The following is a 17649-nucleotide window of genomic DNA, read 5'->3' on the forward strand; positions in this document are numbered from 1 at the left end:
GTGCATTTAAGCTATTGAATTAATCTCACTTTTAAACAATAGAATATAATACTTTAATAGCTTGCCTTTGCACTGGCTTTGTGGGATGCTGAAATTAGTATTATAATGCACTGTGTATAGTTTCTGCTGAATCTGATTGCTTTAGCAGCAGTCAGTTTGATAGTATCAGGTTCCAGCTTGCATTGCTGGGTCAACATGGACCCAGGCCATTAAAGGAGAAAGGTTCAGGGAAAGTTCATTTCTATTGTTTTACCATGGTTACAAAACAGAAAAAAAAAAGACAAATCCTGCATTTGTAACATATTGCTTCCTTGGGCCCTGAAGGTAGTATGATCTTTTTTCCCTCTTAAATTGAACACAGAAATATAAACCTCCTGATTATCTGTAATGTAAGCAAAAGAATATTTTTTGATCACTTTTAAAGTAAAACACAGATGTTCTGCATTGACTGCTGATGTCATTAAACAAAGCATTTGTATTCATTTAATATGATCTCCCAAACTGTTAGCATTTAAATTTGTTACTAGGTCAATAGAAAATTTAAAACTTCATACAAGCTGTTATAATACTGACTTCTGTTTACATAATTTTCACTTTAATTAGCTCACAGTAAGCCTGTTGAAATAAGTATGTTTGTTTTTTCTTTAAAATAGAATCTCTCCAGTCAAGATTTTCTTTTTATTGTGATTATAAAATGAAGAAACATTTTAATGAAAAAGCGTGATCTTAAATGTCGTCATATGTGTGTAACATTTACAGCAAGGTTCTAAACCACTTGTGATGTAACATTATGAAAGGGTTTAAATATTGACATAAATGTGTTTGTTTCATATATAAGGGAAAAACAGAGAAAGAATAAAGGACTTATCATAGCATTAGTACGTTTTACATGAGAACTGGTGAAGAAAGGTAATTGTATAGCAATGAGTACTTCATACAAAGAGGTAAATTGTGTAATGGGTGTAATATAGAATAAAATTTGATATCTGTACCATTATGGAGAAATTCTGCAAAGCAAATGGTTTCACAAACATTGTCCTAATGGAAAGATCTGCATGAAATCTGATGAATTCTGAAGGTTGTGACACAGGATAATTTTCAACAGTATGTTTTTATTTATAAAGGCTTTTATAGATAATTCCCATAAGACACTTTTTAGATAAGTAAAGCCATTTTTAGATTTGACTGTTATACAAGTCAAAGAGATAATGGCATTCAAGACAGTGCTGGTTCTGGAAACTAGTTTTCAGGGGTGAGTTTATGTTTGTTATTTTCCAGAGTTGCCTGCCTCTGTTATTATTAACTATGATCTCATTAAGAAAAACAAATTTCACATATGCTAAGCTGGGCCAGGTTTAATGTGTATTTTAATTTAAGATCTGTGGGGAATGTGCAGCTAATATTGTTGACTTAGTGTGTGGTGCAAGGCATATGATCTTAGGGTCTGTCTACCCAAAGAGGTTCACAAGATAGGTCTGTGGTCATTTGAAAGATTCATCTCACTGTACAATTGCAATTGACTGAATTGACATTTGAGTATTAACAATCATGTCGTGGAAAGGAAAATAAAAAGGGAAATATTTTGTTGTTTGGCATACATGAAAGTTAAAAAACTTTATAGAGTGCAAATGAGTACTAAGTAAACTCTATTACCCTTTGTTTACCCTTAACTACACTTCTAAGGTTGGTATCCATTAGCAAATGACATCTGTTTTTTCGTTTGACTATGGTGCTCATTTTCTTTCTTAAATGCTAATGTTGTGGTGCCCTGTTAATCAGCTGCAGGGATTGCAGTCTGTCTGTGTGCACACTGCACAAACAGATACACACGTGTATATGTGTTTGCTGTAGAATCATAGAATCATTTAGATTGTAACCTAACACTGCCAAGTGCACCACTAAACCGTGTCCCTAAGTGTCCCAGCTACTTTCCTTTTATATACCTCCAGGGATGGTGACTCAGCTTCCCTGGGCAGCCTGTTCTGATGCTTGATAACTCTTTTGGTGAAGACACTTTTCCTAATATCCAGTCTAAACATCATCAGACTGATGTTTAGACTACTGTAGTTCCTAGTATGAAGATATGATGATCAGCCTTGGAGACTGAGGTTCTGTCATGGTGAGGAAACTGGAAATACTCATCTTTCAGCATTTAGTACTTGGTAGAAGAGTCACAGAAACTAGAGCTGAACTGTTTGCATACTGTGTGTTTCTCCACTTGAGTAGGGCATAGCTTCACAGCCCAGTAGGAGAGAAGATGGCAATCAGTACTTACTAAAGATAATGAAATCTAAATTGATTCCTCCGTTGCTTTAAGATGTTTTGGGATGAGAACACCTGTTGCCTTGGTGCAGACTCCTTGGTAGAGACTTGTGTGTGTGGAGGGTGTACTGCACTATATAGTCTATAGATACACATGTATGTGTGCGATATATACACACATACAAGCAAACATATATTTCAAGAGAAGAGTTACTGTGTGAGAAAGAAAGCTCTTGCAAGGACTACATCCTCCTTTTCTCCAGGAGTCCAAAGCATGCTTTGTCATTTTTTTTTCTTAAGTCATTGAATAAATGAATAAATTGTAACAAGACGACGGCTTTACTCTTTCACATATTGCTTAAAAACATTAAAATTTTTATCTCTTTTAAAAGGTAGTATAATGAGAATATACTGAGAAATATAATGAGAAAGCATCATTGCAAACATATTGTACTTTGGCCACTTTATTCAGTTCTGTTAAAACAGAATATATCTGTTATCGAAGTCAAGAAAATTTGGAGAAGGATAATTGATTGATACAAGGGTCTTCTAATTTTCCATTTTATTGCTGTGCTCTCTTCTTCAAATATTGTTACATTTTTGGAAAATCTGCATGAGCTCACTGTCCAGTTTAAGAACTTGAGTGTGCTTTTGCATTGGAGAGCCATAAAGTCATGAAGACATCACCCTGACCTTCAGCCAAGCATGTAACCAAGCATGTTGCTGGACAGGATAATATCTAATTTGATTCCTGTTCTGTAAAAGGAACGGTCTTTGGCTGTTTTGTTTTTATTTTTCCTTAAGAACTTGATCCATTATCACACAAACCCAGGTCTGCCAGAAGTATTTATAAATAACATAGAAAGCATACTTTTTGGTATCATTTCTTTAGTATCATTTTTAGTACTGGACAGAAGCTCAAAACTGCAAAAGCTAATACAAAGTCTCAAGCAAGCAGATAAAATCTTGGGGAAAACTTCAACACTGATGAAAATATACCTCTTAGTTTGACCCATGACAACTTGATCAATGTTAACAACGTCTGACATTCAAAGATCATCAACCAGAACAAATTCAGGAGAAAAAAATCCCTTTGTATTAGTTTATTTGATGATTTCGTATGATTTTTAATTTCTAAGCCCTTAACTTGCAAGTGACATAGCATTTTCAGAGCTTTTTCTGTGTGGAAAATGGAAAAGTAAATTTTTGTTGATAAGAAAACAGAACAGAAACTGAGGTGTACTTGCTTTTTGAAGATAAGTCTTTCAGAAAAGTAGAAAATATGGAGAGTCAAAATATAGTTGTGAATTGGGACCTACTTTAACTCTTGGCTAACTTGATTTTGGGCATAGAAATATGTTTGTAATTATTGTGATCAATTTGTATTTCATTACCGTCTTAATGCTTAGTGAGGATTTGTTCTTGTTGCGCTATGAGTTATATGGACAGAGCCAAAAGAGAGTTCTGTGTGCATGTTATATATGGAGATGTTCCAGTCACAGAGTATGTTAATCAGACATCGTACTGATGTCTATACTGGCCAACTATACTATGCCCCAGGAGAGTGTACTGCAAGTCTTGGTGCCATTTTGCCCATCTTGGAAGTCGTATACCTGCATAAAATTCCCTTATATGAAATTTTGCTGTATGTATCCTGTGCTGCTGAAGATGTCAGTTCCTAAAAGGAAGAATGAATTGAATTAAAGGTTTCTCAATGAGGAGTCATCATAAGGATGCATTTACAAGCATTAGAATAACTTGATGAATTTGGTCTTTTCATTTTGGGGGTTCTTTATTCTGGCTAAAGTGAGATGTTTTTGAGATGTTTGTCTTTTAAGACACAGTGCAACAATAATATGACTTAATTTAAAAGTCTAATATCTTCATAATGTACTTTTAAGATGGGAGGTATAGGGACTAGAAGACCATGTGTAATTTTTCCAGTCACAAAGTAAATACAGGGCATATCCATATTTAAATAAACTTATCAGTTAATGATTTATGCATTTCTATAAAATAGATCCTTCAATATCTTCCTATGTAACGCTGCTGTATGAAGATTCGCAAACGGAATTACCAGAATTACAAAGGAATATAATAATAATTTAAAAAAATCTTACCAGAAGTAGATACATTTGTCAGCTCTATTATCTAAAAACATACTCCTTGTACTTTGTAACAGAAATGACTGATTAACCTGTCAGTGTTTCCTTAGGATAATGCATTAATAGCAGACTGTTATTTCTGATAGGGTGGACTTTACATAAGGTAGTTATGGGACAACTTGGAGCACTGGCTACATTTCAGGCCTGCAAATAATTTGCCTACAAGCACTGACTAAGGGTTATGGCAATATGTTTCAAGATATCACTAGATTTGATCCTCTGTCGCTTGACAACAATGCATGAGTGATATTTAAATTGTTGAAAGGATAACAAATCTAAGTGTCTTAGGTTGGATCACTCTCATATTTCCATTTGGACTTATAGTACTGTCTGTTATGGTTCTAATTTTTTTAGGACTTGGGAGTCTACAATTGGTATTCTGTATTATCCAAATTACTATAGTACTACTGCTTTGGAGGGAAAACTGTTCTACTGTTCATATGGTTATAGATGCTACTCTGCAAAGAAAATGGGATGTTGAATTTGAGTGGTTGTTTCTGTTCCTTGCCATGCACAAGGAAAATAAAATATAAGTTTATTTTACAATATTCCATGGTAGAATATCATAGCCAAGCAAGACTACATCTAGACTTGCAGGGTTGGAACACTGTAACACACTTGGGATCTTGATTTCACAAACAGATTTTGGAGGATTGGGTACACAGCTCAGGGTTAGTTTTTTTCCCCTTGAGTATACCATAATTATATGTTCCCTTTGAGTTCATTTTTTGCTGCATTTTGGAAGTAAAGCGCATCTAGAGTACACACAAGAATTTACTAATTGAAGGGTATCTACAAGGGTAATCACCACTCTTGTATCTCTTGGTCCACATAGGGTTTCAGTGATGAGCATCGCGCTGGGTGTTGCACAAAGCAGTTGCTGTACTGATAGCTGGTTACTGTCCCAAACAATATGAAGTCTGACAGAGAAGAAACTGATGGTGTATATACTCCTTAACTTCCAGTTTAGGACTTGCTTACTGATACCAGATAGAAGTGCACTCAGAGTAGACCTATCTCAATCTGACCGTAGCTGTCAGCTGCTCAAAACCTGTAATTTTTAATGCTCAGTACTCGTCAGTAGATTAATACTCAGTTTGTATTTAGACATATATGCAAACACAGACTGCCTTATCTAAAGGTTTAAATTCTTGATTTTAATGGATACTGCATTGTTATCATCAATCTGTGTTACATCAGCTGAACAGTTATAGCTGTACAGACCAGCAGAGAGTCTCTTCAGTATTTCATATCACTACTGTTACTCTCAAATGTACAATAAAAGTCACTTTCAATCTTTTATTTAGGCGGTTCCAGCAATTCTTTGGAAGAGTACGGTTAATGAGTGTGGGTTTTCAGAATTAAAAATAAGGTGAATAAAGGGCACTGAACATTAACCACAGTCTCTGGCAGAAGCTAGAATAAAATTTTTCATTTCGAGTATAAAGAGTTTTTTAAAGGGCAAAGGGTTTAAGATATAGGCAGCTTCATTAAAAAGGTGACAGTTCACTTGTTTCAGCATTTCATGCAAAGAATTGTGGCCAATTAAGTGATGAGTGCATTCAGACATTACAGTGGATACACTGATATGATGGAACTCCATTATCAACTGTTATGGATAAGACTACCATATTAATTAAAAAACTGCCAGGAGAACAAGAATATTTTCATGAAATACTTTAAATAGTACAATATTTTTTTCTTTCTTATTCGAGGTTAAATCATCATTGAAATGTTTATGTATCTTAAAATTAATAGAGGTGGTAACAAACACTAGCTCTGTGACCCCTCAAGCAATGGTGGGCTTGAATCTTATGTAGATAATTTTTTCTTTTTGTGTTTCTATTCTTTTTTTTAAAATGGATCTCAAAATGGCAGCTACTTCCCAGTAAGTTCTGATGCAAAACAAATCAGATGATATTTTTCTAAACAAGTTAAATAAAAATTTCTTAAACAAAGATATTCACTTATGTATGTGTTCAAGAGTATGCTGTTATATGGCCTATTTTTTCTTTGAATCTAATTGGTTATTTGTACATGCAATTATCTGATTTATGTTCACAAATTTGTAATTACATGTGCAAGTTGTATGCAGAGATGAATGCAGATGGTTAGAAAACAAGCCTTGAAGCAGGACTGTTCATTCCAACTAAAGTTCATACATTTAAATCATTGTTCCAGGCCATATGCAGACTCTAACAGACGTAACCACAACAGTGAAACTTACTTTACATTAGGAATCATCTCAGCAACTTGAAGTAGAAACTTTTTGAAAAAAAAAGAAAGCTTAAAATTCTTTTAGATTGTGTCATTATGTCAAGCCTGCCTTTCTGGCCTATTAGCTCCATGCTTGACATTTTTGTAATATATATAGTAGATGATGTTTTGAGGGGATGTTTTTAGAATTAAAATCCTAAGAAAAGATGAAAACAGTTGAGGAAAAAAATAGGCTTTGCATCTGTTATAGTCTGGGGTTTCGTGTGGGTGAATAACACTGTTAGAAGGAATCATTTAGCTTGCATATTTAAGTTTTGGGTGCGGTTTATGCTGTAAGGTTGAGTGAAATGGGAAAGGCATCCATTATAACTTGGTAGAAAGAGGATTTGTGGGAAGCATGCACTTTGTATCACTACTTTTTCCACATTTTTTTAATTTTGGGGTTTTTTTGGTACTTGCAGGAGTTATTCCGAAAAGACAACAATGTAAATAGAGGAAATAAATATAATTCTTCAAGGTTTTCTTGTTGATATTGCCAGTATTCCTAAATAACTTTCTTCAGGGTCTCCAGTGCTGTGATTTCTGAGTACTCTTTCTGAAACAAGGTTTATATAATGAAAAAAATATATCAATATGGTTTGAATCTATGCATGAGTTCCATTTAGTAATTGTATTTGATTTTTCGTTCAGACTTATTTTTGACTCTAGCATGTATGGCTGTCATCATCAGAGGCTTGTGTTTCACAGTTATTACATAATCATGAAAGCCAACATACTTAAATGTCTTAAGAAGTTTCAGGCAGATCTAGTGTTTCAGCTAATCAGATGAAGCGGTGAACTTTTTAGCTTAATTTACTTCTGACATCATAATTCTGCCACCCAACAGAATTAGCTTAATTTCTTGTCTGTTTTTCCCTTTCCAATAGATGACTTACAGATTTCAATTTCATTAGGAGAACAGGCACATGTCAGTAATACTTTGAACTTATGTACAATCACAGCTGTGTTCAAATCTGGTACTGTAACTTACTCCAGTAACAGATTTCTTAATGGTTTAATTCCTTTCTTGACCTTTAGGTCATTCATATACTCAAGTAGTATGGTCAGTCAAGGAGAATCTTCTTCTTACATTCTTTCATTGTGTTTGTAGTGGGACTTCAGCCATCAAGGGAGAGCTGGCAGGTGTTGCTGTAATTTATATTTTATGTGTTCTTCCACTCTTGTACCTTGTATCTTGTACTCTTGTATCAAGAATATTACTAATCTTACTGAAAAGAAGAGTGATTTGGGCTGCAATGCTGAGGAAGATGGAAATGACATGCTGTTTGCATGACAGATCTGTTAGGAAAAAAAATAATTCAACAAGGTCTTCTCTACCTCACAAAAAGCTTAGTATCCTTAGTACTAACCAGTACGCATGCATTACTGCAGTAAATGACTTTGGAATGGGATATGAAGTGAAATATATTTTCTTCCATTTATTTTTCATACACTGATAATCTGGTACTGCATTTCTGACCAAATATCCACTTTTGGCCATTTTGGTTCAAAAATAGCAGTAAAGTGTTCTGTTACTGAAATGCAGTAATAGTTTATCAGCATGCTTTCTCCACTCCTCACTGCTGTAACATAGCCTAATTCTTTTGAAGATCATTCTTTCACTTCTTTATGAAGATTTTGAAACAGATCTTTGTATTTATTTTTATCAGCATTATTTGCCATCTTAGTAACTCCTAATATGAGTTCAGCACTAATTATTGCGTGAGAACATTTTCTGTTTAACTGTGAGAAGAAAAATAAATGTAAGGTAATTGCATTGAGAATTTTATTGTTTTACAAGACTGCTGCAAGTAGAAAGGACATGGTGTGATTTCTAATGCTTGTTTTACTAACTGCCAAAATAGATGTATGCCCAGTCTCAGAACTGCATTCTTTTGCTTTGGTCTTGAGTGGGAGTAGAAGGGGAAAACCTAAAATAGTAAAGTATAAGGTTTGGATCGATGTACTTTGTCATTTTTTTGCCTTTAAAATGCTAGTTCAGTGCATTAGAAATATTTATGAAGGTTACCTTGGCAAGCGTTTTCCAAGCAAAGGAATTAAATTACACAAAAGGTTTAGTCAGTCTTCCTAGACTGTATTTTTCAGAACTGACACGCCCTTGGCTCAGGTCTTATTAGTGTGAAGGCTGCACGTGTGATGAGGAGAGCTGCATAGAAAGTACCCAAAACACAGAAGTACCTTGTGGGAAGAGTTTGCTGTCTTTGGTTACACAGGTTGTCACAGAGTATCCCTGTCTTTGCGATACATCAGCAAATGGTCTCTGGCTGTGACATCCTCATCCCTTTTGCAGTGTCCATTGTCTGGCAAGCACATAATAACCACTTCCAGTGGTCAAAAGTTCTGTATCAGGCTTTGAAGCAGTGAGGGGAAGTAGAACAATGGAGAAATAAAGCCTAGATTTTCCGAATATACCTAAATGAGATGCAAAAATGGTGATGTAGCTAAAATTTGTATTGATATTCAAAGCTGTTCTAAGCAGTTCTACGAACATAAAGAATACATTAAATAAACACACCAAATGCTTGTTACGGATTTGCTGTGTATCACCTCTGGAATGTGACTCTCCCTCACACCCTCCGATATTACTGATTATAAAACTGCCTGGCCAGTGGCAACTTCACTGCATCATATTTGCCCAGTTACAGATGAGGACAATATTTCTGTGCAATAAGCTTGCGCACAGAGAAGATTAAAAATAAAACTGTAAATGTAGAAAACTGGCCCTGAAGTTAATTAATTTTGGCTAGAAAGGTGGTTTGCCTTCTTACAGCTGGTCAGACTTGCAGTTTTCTTTAGGGATACTTCATGTATTAAATAAAGATAATTTTAAAGAGTGAAACTTTGTTCATGTAGTGTTAATATTGCACAATTATTCCTCAAAGTCAGGACTTCGGAAAGATAAATCAAAGCATTATCTCAACTTTATTTAACACTCTTTTACTTTTGTAGTATATGTTTTGCCATGCAATTAGTCATCTATAAAATGCTAATAACATACTCTGAGAGGTATATACTACTCATGTAGACTTTCACCTGCTTTGGAACCAATACCTTCCTTGGTGCTCAAAATTCCTAGCAGAAATCAGTGGGAGGTCTGCATATCTAAGGCTTTCAAGGATGAGACCTGTAAATTTTAAAGTCACGTCTGTCTTCTGGCAGATAGTGAAAAGAGCTGAATGCAGTCTGGTTACTTTTAAAGCCAGCAGATAAGCTCATACCTATGCTCCCTTTGTTGTCTTTCCGTGTGATTGTGCGGGACAGATTTTCTGTTGATTATGTCTTTTTTTAGTTGTTATGAACTATCAAAGTGATTTCTAAGGGTGAGTTCTTACTTGATATTGCAATTGGAATTATATAAAACTTTAAAAATATTATCAAAGCACAGCTGTTTAACTGATAAGAAACACTGATTCTTCCATTTTTTATTCTTTAATTTAGCCATCTGTTGTCTAGATGTGGTAACATGGGAAGGATATAAGACTAATATATGTCGATCAAAAGACAAAAACCCCCCATATTTTGTGACAATATACTGTCAATTGCTTCTCATCTTTTGTGCTGTCCATGCCGCCAATCACAGTGCAGTAGACATATACACCCCTGTCCTTCCAAGATGAAAATGCTGCAGCCATAATATTCCTTGATGTATTTGTGAAATTGAAGAGATGAAATACAAATCTGGCAAAAAATGTTAGATTTATTTTCAGACGTTCTGGAAAGTGTTCTGGATATCTAATGAGCTGATGCTAATGAAGAAAATATCTGAGACTTTCGAGATTTACCAATCTGTACCTTTAGTTCCCCATCCACATAATGGTATATTGTAATTGTAAATCGTGATAATTGTCTACAAAAATAAAACTCAGTTGTCTGTGGGAATGTATTCTAAGACTTCAAAAAAGTCTGAAATTTTTGACACAAACTTACATATACAAAAGCATGTACAAAGCAGATGGCTTTTCATGGAACTAAATACATTTAGGTACTTCACTTTAAAAATAACTACTAATTTAGTAATATGTTATCCTGTAGAAAGCTTTCATTTTCTTCTTCAACACATATGAAAACTTAGAGTAAAATAACTCATATTTCTAAAAGCAGAGTGACAGTGTATCTATTGGATATCTTACCTAATGGGTAAGCAAGGAACTGTTAACTTCCCTATGACTTCTCTCCAGGTCTTTAATGGTCTTAAATGGTTAATCATTGTGACTTCCTTGAATCCTTGTTGAAATTGTCTAATTTCTGCTTTCTCTAGTTACTCTTTAAAGAATGAAACAGTAGTCAGGAAGACCAGCTATGACTTCCAGATGTAGAACTGTTTCTTCTAGCATCTACTTGTAGAGTCCCAAAAGACTCTTTGACTTTTCTGTGCTGACCTTAGGTATTCATAAGACTTGTGTTGGCTTTTGGGGTTTTCACATTTCACATTGTTTATCGTAGCTCTAAAAAATCCAGACTTTAGACATCTTCAAAATCAAAATAGGTCATCTTTGAGTAGTTTACCCACTGAGATAATTAGCATTTCTCTAAGAAGTCAAATGTGTCTTCAGAAGAACCAGTGTTGTTCTTCCAATAATTTTATTCAGATAAAAGACAAAATCTTACAGTATCTTTTTTATCTCTATAAAAGCTTATATACAAAATCTAAATTTGAGTAAAAGAGTATTATCATCTCTCTCAGTTTTTAAATGATTTTTGTATCTCAGGGTCATCAACTAGAAGAATAACTTAGTTTGCTCTGGCATTTAAATAGATCTTCTACATAATGAATGAAATCATACCTATTTAAAATATATTTTGTTTTGTACTGAAGACAAATCTACTGATTTTGATACAATATAGGAATATGAGTATTTTGAAGCAGGTTTTTATCTTGGAAGGAAAACAAACTTTTCCTACCTAAAAGTAGGTCTTTACTAGACACAAGTTTATGAAAAATACCAACAAAATGATTCATTAAGCTGTTTTTATCATCCTGTTTATGATAGTTAAAATAAGTTGCTATGCTTTTGATGTTTTTTTTAAAGAGTTTATCGTATAGCTATAAAAATTATAATGAACTACAAAACAACATGCGAGTTTTCAATTCAAATCAGTTATTATTTTTTAAAGTAATTTTTCATGTCATTTTCCTCACAGCTTTGGTAATGATTCATATGAAATTCTTGGAATTCTTATAGTTTGAAAACAAATCTTATAAAATGGCAGTATTGCAAGTTAGTAGTTTGGTTAATGAAAGAAATACATAATATAAATAGCAAAGTCAAGTATTGTGATTTAATCAGTTATTGATGACAGTTAGATTTATTAATTTTACTTCTATATTGCATAGTCTACCGTGACTATAAATCAGATCTTCTAGGCCTTAAGAAATAATTCTTAGTGTGTCTTACTGTGTTTTTCTGCCTTGTCATAAGGATCAAACATTTCTTAAATAGGTAAAGGCCTTTTTATAGTAGACTGGAGTTAGTATCACTTTAAAATTGTATCAGGATTAAAGAGGCAGAAGTTTCATTTAAATGGAACCATAGAGCATCCTGAGTTGGAAGGGCCCCACAAGGATCATGGAGTCCAACTCCTGGCCCTGTACAGGACTATCCCCAAGAGTCACACCCTGTGCCTGGGAGTGTTGTCCTGATGCTTCTTCAACTCTGTCAGGCTTGGTGCTGTGACCACTTCCCTGGGAAACCTGTTCTAGTGCCCAACCATCCACTAAGTGAAACGTTACTAGGATTGGAATTGGGAGTTTAGGACTTTATGAAAACACTTATTTGGTAAAGTTTGGGATAAGTAATGGAATAGGGTTGGGTTACTGGGCTCATTTATGGATTTGAGTGTGGCAGCCCTTTTGTATAGACTAGCATGATTAACTTGATTGAAGAAGGTGACCAAAGGAAGCGTTCTGCCTTGGATATTTCAGTATCAGTCACGTATAATTTGCTGCCAACCTTTATTTACAGATTTGGTCCATGACTGTCTTCTCTTGGGCTTTGAAGAGGGGTGGTTTTATTCCTCAAAATCAAACACAAAAGCATTCAGGCTTCACTGTGACTATACTTGGGAGAGTCTTTGCAGGTGTGAACATTTTTTTTAAAGACCCAGAAGTTATTGGTGCATAGTGCTTTGTACCATGGCACCCTGCTTGTGTTTTGTTACGTTGTTGTCAGACCCTTCAATACTCATATCACTGCAGTGATTTGAGAAAAGTACTTCACCATAGGTACTTAAATTAAACCATCAAAGTTTTCTTACATGATGGCATGTTTTGATGGGTGAATATATTAGAAACATTCCATTTAAATCAGATCATTTTTGTCTATAATGTTTTTTTTTCCAGTTTTATGTGTATTCATGGCATGTTTATTTTTATGGTAAATCAAAAAGGAAATTTCAAAGAGAAACAGAAGATAATTTGGTTTTGTGAGCTGGAATAAGACAACATTCTCTTTCTACAACTGTCTTTCTTGTAGTTTTGAACATATGATAATTTTGTTTGTGTTAAAGAAAATCAAAAGTCCCAAACCAATCAAAGAAATTACCAAGCTTATAATTTTAATAATGACCTCAGCTCAGGACATTAAGTAGGGAATTAATGATCAGTTAAGGTTAATGACTCAATGCCTTGAGTCATTAAACTTCAAGAAAATGCTCTGTACTTTGATTGGTTTTGGTTTATTAAAGTTAGGTTGTAGAAGGTGAAAAAAAAAAGAAGAAGGTATTTCCGAACATAAGTGGAACAAATACGAACAGAAAACAGAGGTATTTCATTATCTACCTCATTCTGCAGTCCCAGCATAACTGAAAATGCCATTATCCTTGATTAGAGTTTTGTTAGTGTGAAGACCTAAGGAGCAAAACCTTTCATACTCACCTTTCTTTTCTTTTCTGCTTTGAAACAAATGAAGAACTTCAAAAGTTTGGCAGAACATAGGTTAACACTGCAGTTTTAGAATGGCACATCACCTTATTCTGTGAAGTTATTCCACAATGTCCCCTAAATAAGCAGTTACAGGGTATTGCAGTAGTACTACACTATGATCTGTACAGAAGAATACAAGCCTTTGGATATGCGTTGTATGTAGCAGGTACATATTTGCATGTAAGTGGGTAATAAGTATTTTCATTGTAATCTGTATCTAATTTGTATGCTTCTTATGCAGTCCAGGAGATGGAAAGTTGTGTATGTGAGCATTTAACAGCAAGGAGTGCTTAAACCTGAAGCCCTTTATTTTTCCATACTGGAAATATAAGCAGATGTAAGCTGCTATGATGGCGGTTGCTCAACAATATCTTTTAAAATAATTCTGAGTCCTTTCTGACATAAAGTAGTATATTTAAAGTAAGGTGTTTTAGTGAGATTTTCACTTTAAATAGAATAAGGGTTAAATGATAACTTGACTTATCTTTTAAATGACAAAAAATAAAGAAATTGCAAGACCTTTTCACACATTAGTTATGTATTGTCATTTATCATCTAGATATCAGGCTAGCAGTGCGAAGTAATAAAACATATCATCGAAAAATGTGCTATAGGTCTGAATCACTCTTTCATTCCACCTCCCAGCTAACTGTAGTATTAAATCAAACAAGCAGAACATTTCCTTAGGCAGCCATTGCCTTTTAATTTCCTGAAGAACCTTAAAATATCATTCATTACAAGTACTACACATATTTGGTTTTTAAAAGTCTCATAAATCAATAGCAGGCTGACTGTAATAATTATTACAAGTTAGTGCATAATTTTCGTGCTGAAGGCTGCATGCAGAACTTTAGCATATGCAAACGAGGCAATTCAAACTGTGTATAGATATTAATATGAAGAAGCAGGTAACGAGGTGCAGGCTATGAATTATGCATCAAGAGCGGCTGATCTTCAATGAGGAAAATGAATTCAGCATGTAATCTAATTAGTGATGGAAGTCTATTACATCTAACTGCAAAAGCAACCGTCCTTGAAACAAATTTATTTACAGTCCATGTTACCACTTGAAACAACTTTGAAATGATGTGTAAGACAACAGCTTAATTGTAAAAATTTTTTTATTTGTTTGTTTCAGTTCTAGACCTGGAAGGCCTCCTAAGAGGACTCAAAGTGTCACCTCCCCAGAGAATTCTCATATCATGCCACATTCTGTCCCTGGCCTAATGTCTCCTGGAATCATCCCGCCAACAGGTAGGATCACTGTTTCTACAGCTTCACACGGGCAATTGTTTGAATTGATGCCTTATATTCACTTGTTAATAGATTAACAGTTTAGGAAAACAGCACCCAAATATCACGAAAGAGTTCCCCTAATGTCACATTATTGCTACATAAACATGTTGTATGTAATGGAAGTTGTGGCAGCTCAGCTTAAAATACAAAGAACTGAACAAATAATAATCCATTATAATTTTTTCCCCTGTTTTTTTCTTTATAAACGAAAACCTTTCAAAGCATGAATTACCTATCATTAGACAATAATCTCCCTATTCATTTTTGATAATTCAGATATCTTCTGGTTTCTTTTGCTGCTTTGCTTCATTAGCTAATGTCATCATGAATATAGTTGCCTGAAGAAAGCGAGTTAGTTAAAATAACTCCATGCTGCACACATGTCTTTCTTAATTTTTCATCCTGAAGTTCTATTTTTGATATGTCTCCTGAGGCCTCATACTAACCTAAAGTCCTGTAACAATCTGCTTCTCAAAGTATATTTTCTTTTGAAAGTTATTGTAGCATCTCCTAGAGGAGACTTGCTCTTCCACATGGCTAAAGTAAGAAAGGCTGTGTTGCAGGGAGGAGATGAACAGTCACCTGAAGATGGGGGCATCCAACATTGAAGTTGTTCGTGGTGCTGCAGTCTCTCTCTTCATGTTACAGATCAGTTAAACTCTGGTAGTTGCTTCAGCAAAGCTTCCTCTTTTTCCCCAGTTGTTTCCTGCTGATTTGCATGACTCAGTCTCTAGCACTGATTTTCTCTAAGACAAAGGAAAGATAATTAACCAGACAGATCCAAATAGAGGAAGATTACTTGATCTTGGGGACTGGATAGATGAGTGGATGTTTGAGTACATGCCCATGTTCACATGTCGTTTAAGTATGAGCATGATACTTGGCACGGTTTTGGCCAAAGATGACTAACATTCTCAAAAAAAAAGGCAATTCAGAAACACCACATACTAGAAACTGTTGGCAATTTAGATTTAAATGCTTTATCTGGAGGAAGGAGGAAAGTGAAGAAAGTTTAGCTCAGTGGACAAAAGTGGATCTGTACCTCCTAGCCTTAGGTTCAAGAGCTGCTTTGCATGGTGAGATAGACACATTGCCAGAAATATTTTATTAGAAATTTACAGGTTTTTGAAAGACTAAAGATTAAGAGGAGTGATGAAATGAAGTCAGATAACAAAGATTGGTAGGAGAGAGGTATAAAATAAGGAGAGGGAAGGAAGGGCAAGACTGAGAATGTAGGCAAACATGGGAAAGTATCAGGCAAGCAGGACTCACAGTAGTAGTCTGGGCAGCTGTGACCAAAAAAAAAAGAATCATGATTAAAATACTTTACATGATAGAATTTACAGGATAAAATCTAGTACAGGAAATAGAGATGGTGCAGAGTAAATGCAATATGACAATAATAGATGGGTTCTATGTGGAGAAAGAATGAAAGTTTTTGTAGGGCAGAAGCATTCCTGTTTATGAGGGAGAGATCAAAAATTTTAGAAGCAAAGAGAAATTATTTGGGGAAAGTAAGGCAGGAAAATATCAAAGAAAAAAAATGAATCTGAAAAGTAGAAAGGAGATGAAAGAAGTCGGAGACAAATATGCAGGCCAAAAAGAGGGAGACAGGAAAAGAAACCTTGTCAACAGTATCATTTGGGGTTTTGTGTTACAGTTAATATCTAAGAGCAGATCTCCTCTTGACTTTTTATTCTAAGAAAGCAGTTTAAAACCACAACTAAGCCTAAAGTATCCAATTCCTCTCTAGTCCTTTAAAGCTGGTCATAACAAGTTAACGATAAAAATAATGGTACTAAAAACACAGATCCAATTTCTTAGAGAATCAGCCCAGAAAAACAGATGCAGATCTTTTTAAATTATGACTAAAAAAAACCAGGAGAAAATAATTCAAAATTAAAGAAAATAGGCGTATATAAGATTATCGTTCATCAAATCCTTTTAGGATGCTAATGCTTTGTGAGTCTCTTGCAAAAGAGGAAAGGTTTAAATGCATTTGCTATTAAGTTTGATCTGTTTTCACATTACATGGCTTACCGCAACAGAAGGGGTGGTATGATTTTTTCCCCATTGTGGTGGTGTTGAGTCTCAAACAGCACAAAAAATGCAAACAATAACACTGATAGAAGCAAACTCTGGGATCTAGTGTTCCATGGGATATGCAAGGGTTCAGCAAAGGTAAGGAGCATCATGACAGCAGTGCTACATGACAGTCATTCCAGCATGCTACTACAGACAGGCAAGTCTCAAAATAGACTTACAGTCTGATCTTGTGAGTTCAAAGCAATGAACATTTGTACATTTACGTAGTAAATAAGTACCAAGACTACTGTCAGAGCCCTGCCAAGAAAAAACTGCTATAACTGCAATAGATGACGTAGATACCATTGTTATGTGCTACCACATTAGTTGATATGGGAAAATTCTTGCTGCTTGTGAACATTTACAACATATTTTTGCTGTATGTTCATAAAACCACAGTATAGTTGAGACTGTCAGGCACCAGTGGAGGCCACTTAGTCCAGCCTCCCCTAGTTGAAATAAGATCACACAGAGCAGGTTGTTCAGGGCTGTTGTTCACTTGACATTCTTTGAGTATCTTTGAGGATAGAGACACCATGATGTCTCTTTGCAATTTGTTCCAATGTTTGACTACTCTCAAAATAATGTTGGAGTGTTTTTACTTTCCAGTGGAATTTCCTGTGTTCCAATTTGTGTTTGTTG

General features: G+C 34.8%; 1 protein-coding gene across 7 annotated transcripts in view; it reads left to right on the forward strand.

Annotated features, from left to right (window-relative positions):
• DACH1 (dachshund family transcription factor 1) overlaps positions 1-17649 on the forward strand; it is a 356409-nt gene that overhangs the window by 135618 nt on the left and 203142 nt on the right. For all 7 annotated transcript variants that reach the window (XM_032679742.1, XM_032679746.1, XM_032679744.1 and 4 more), the window contains exon 2: positions 14765-14880. In XM_032679742.1, the coding sequence (XP_032535633.1) occupies positions 14765-14880 (116 nt within the window). The remainder of the gene's footprint in view (positions 1-14764; positions 14881-17649) is intronic.

Source organism: Chiroxiphia lanceolata, chromosome 2 (genome assembly GCF_009829145.1).
Source record: "Chiroxiphia lanceolata isolate bChiLan1 chromosome 2, bChiLan1.pri, whole genome shotgun sequence".
In the NCBI taxonomy this organism is placed as follows: domain Eukaryota; kingdom Metazoa; phylum Chordata; class Aves; order Passeriformes; family Pipridae; genus Chiroxiphia; species Chiroxiphia lanceolata.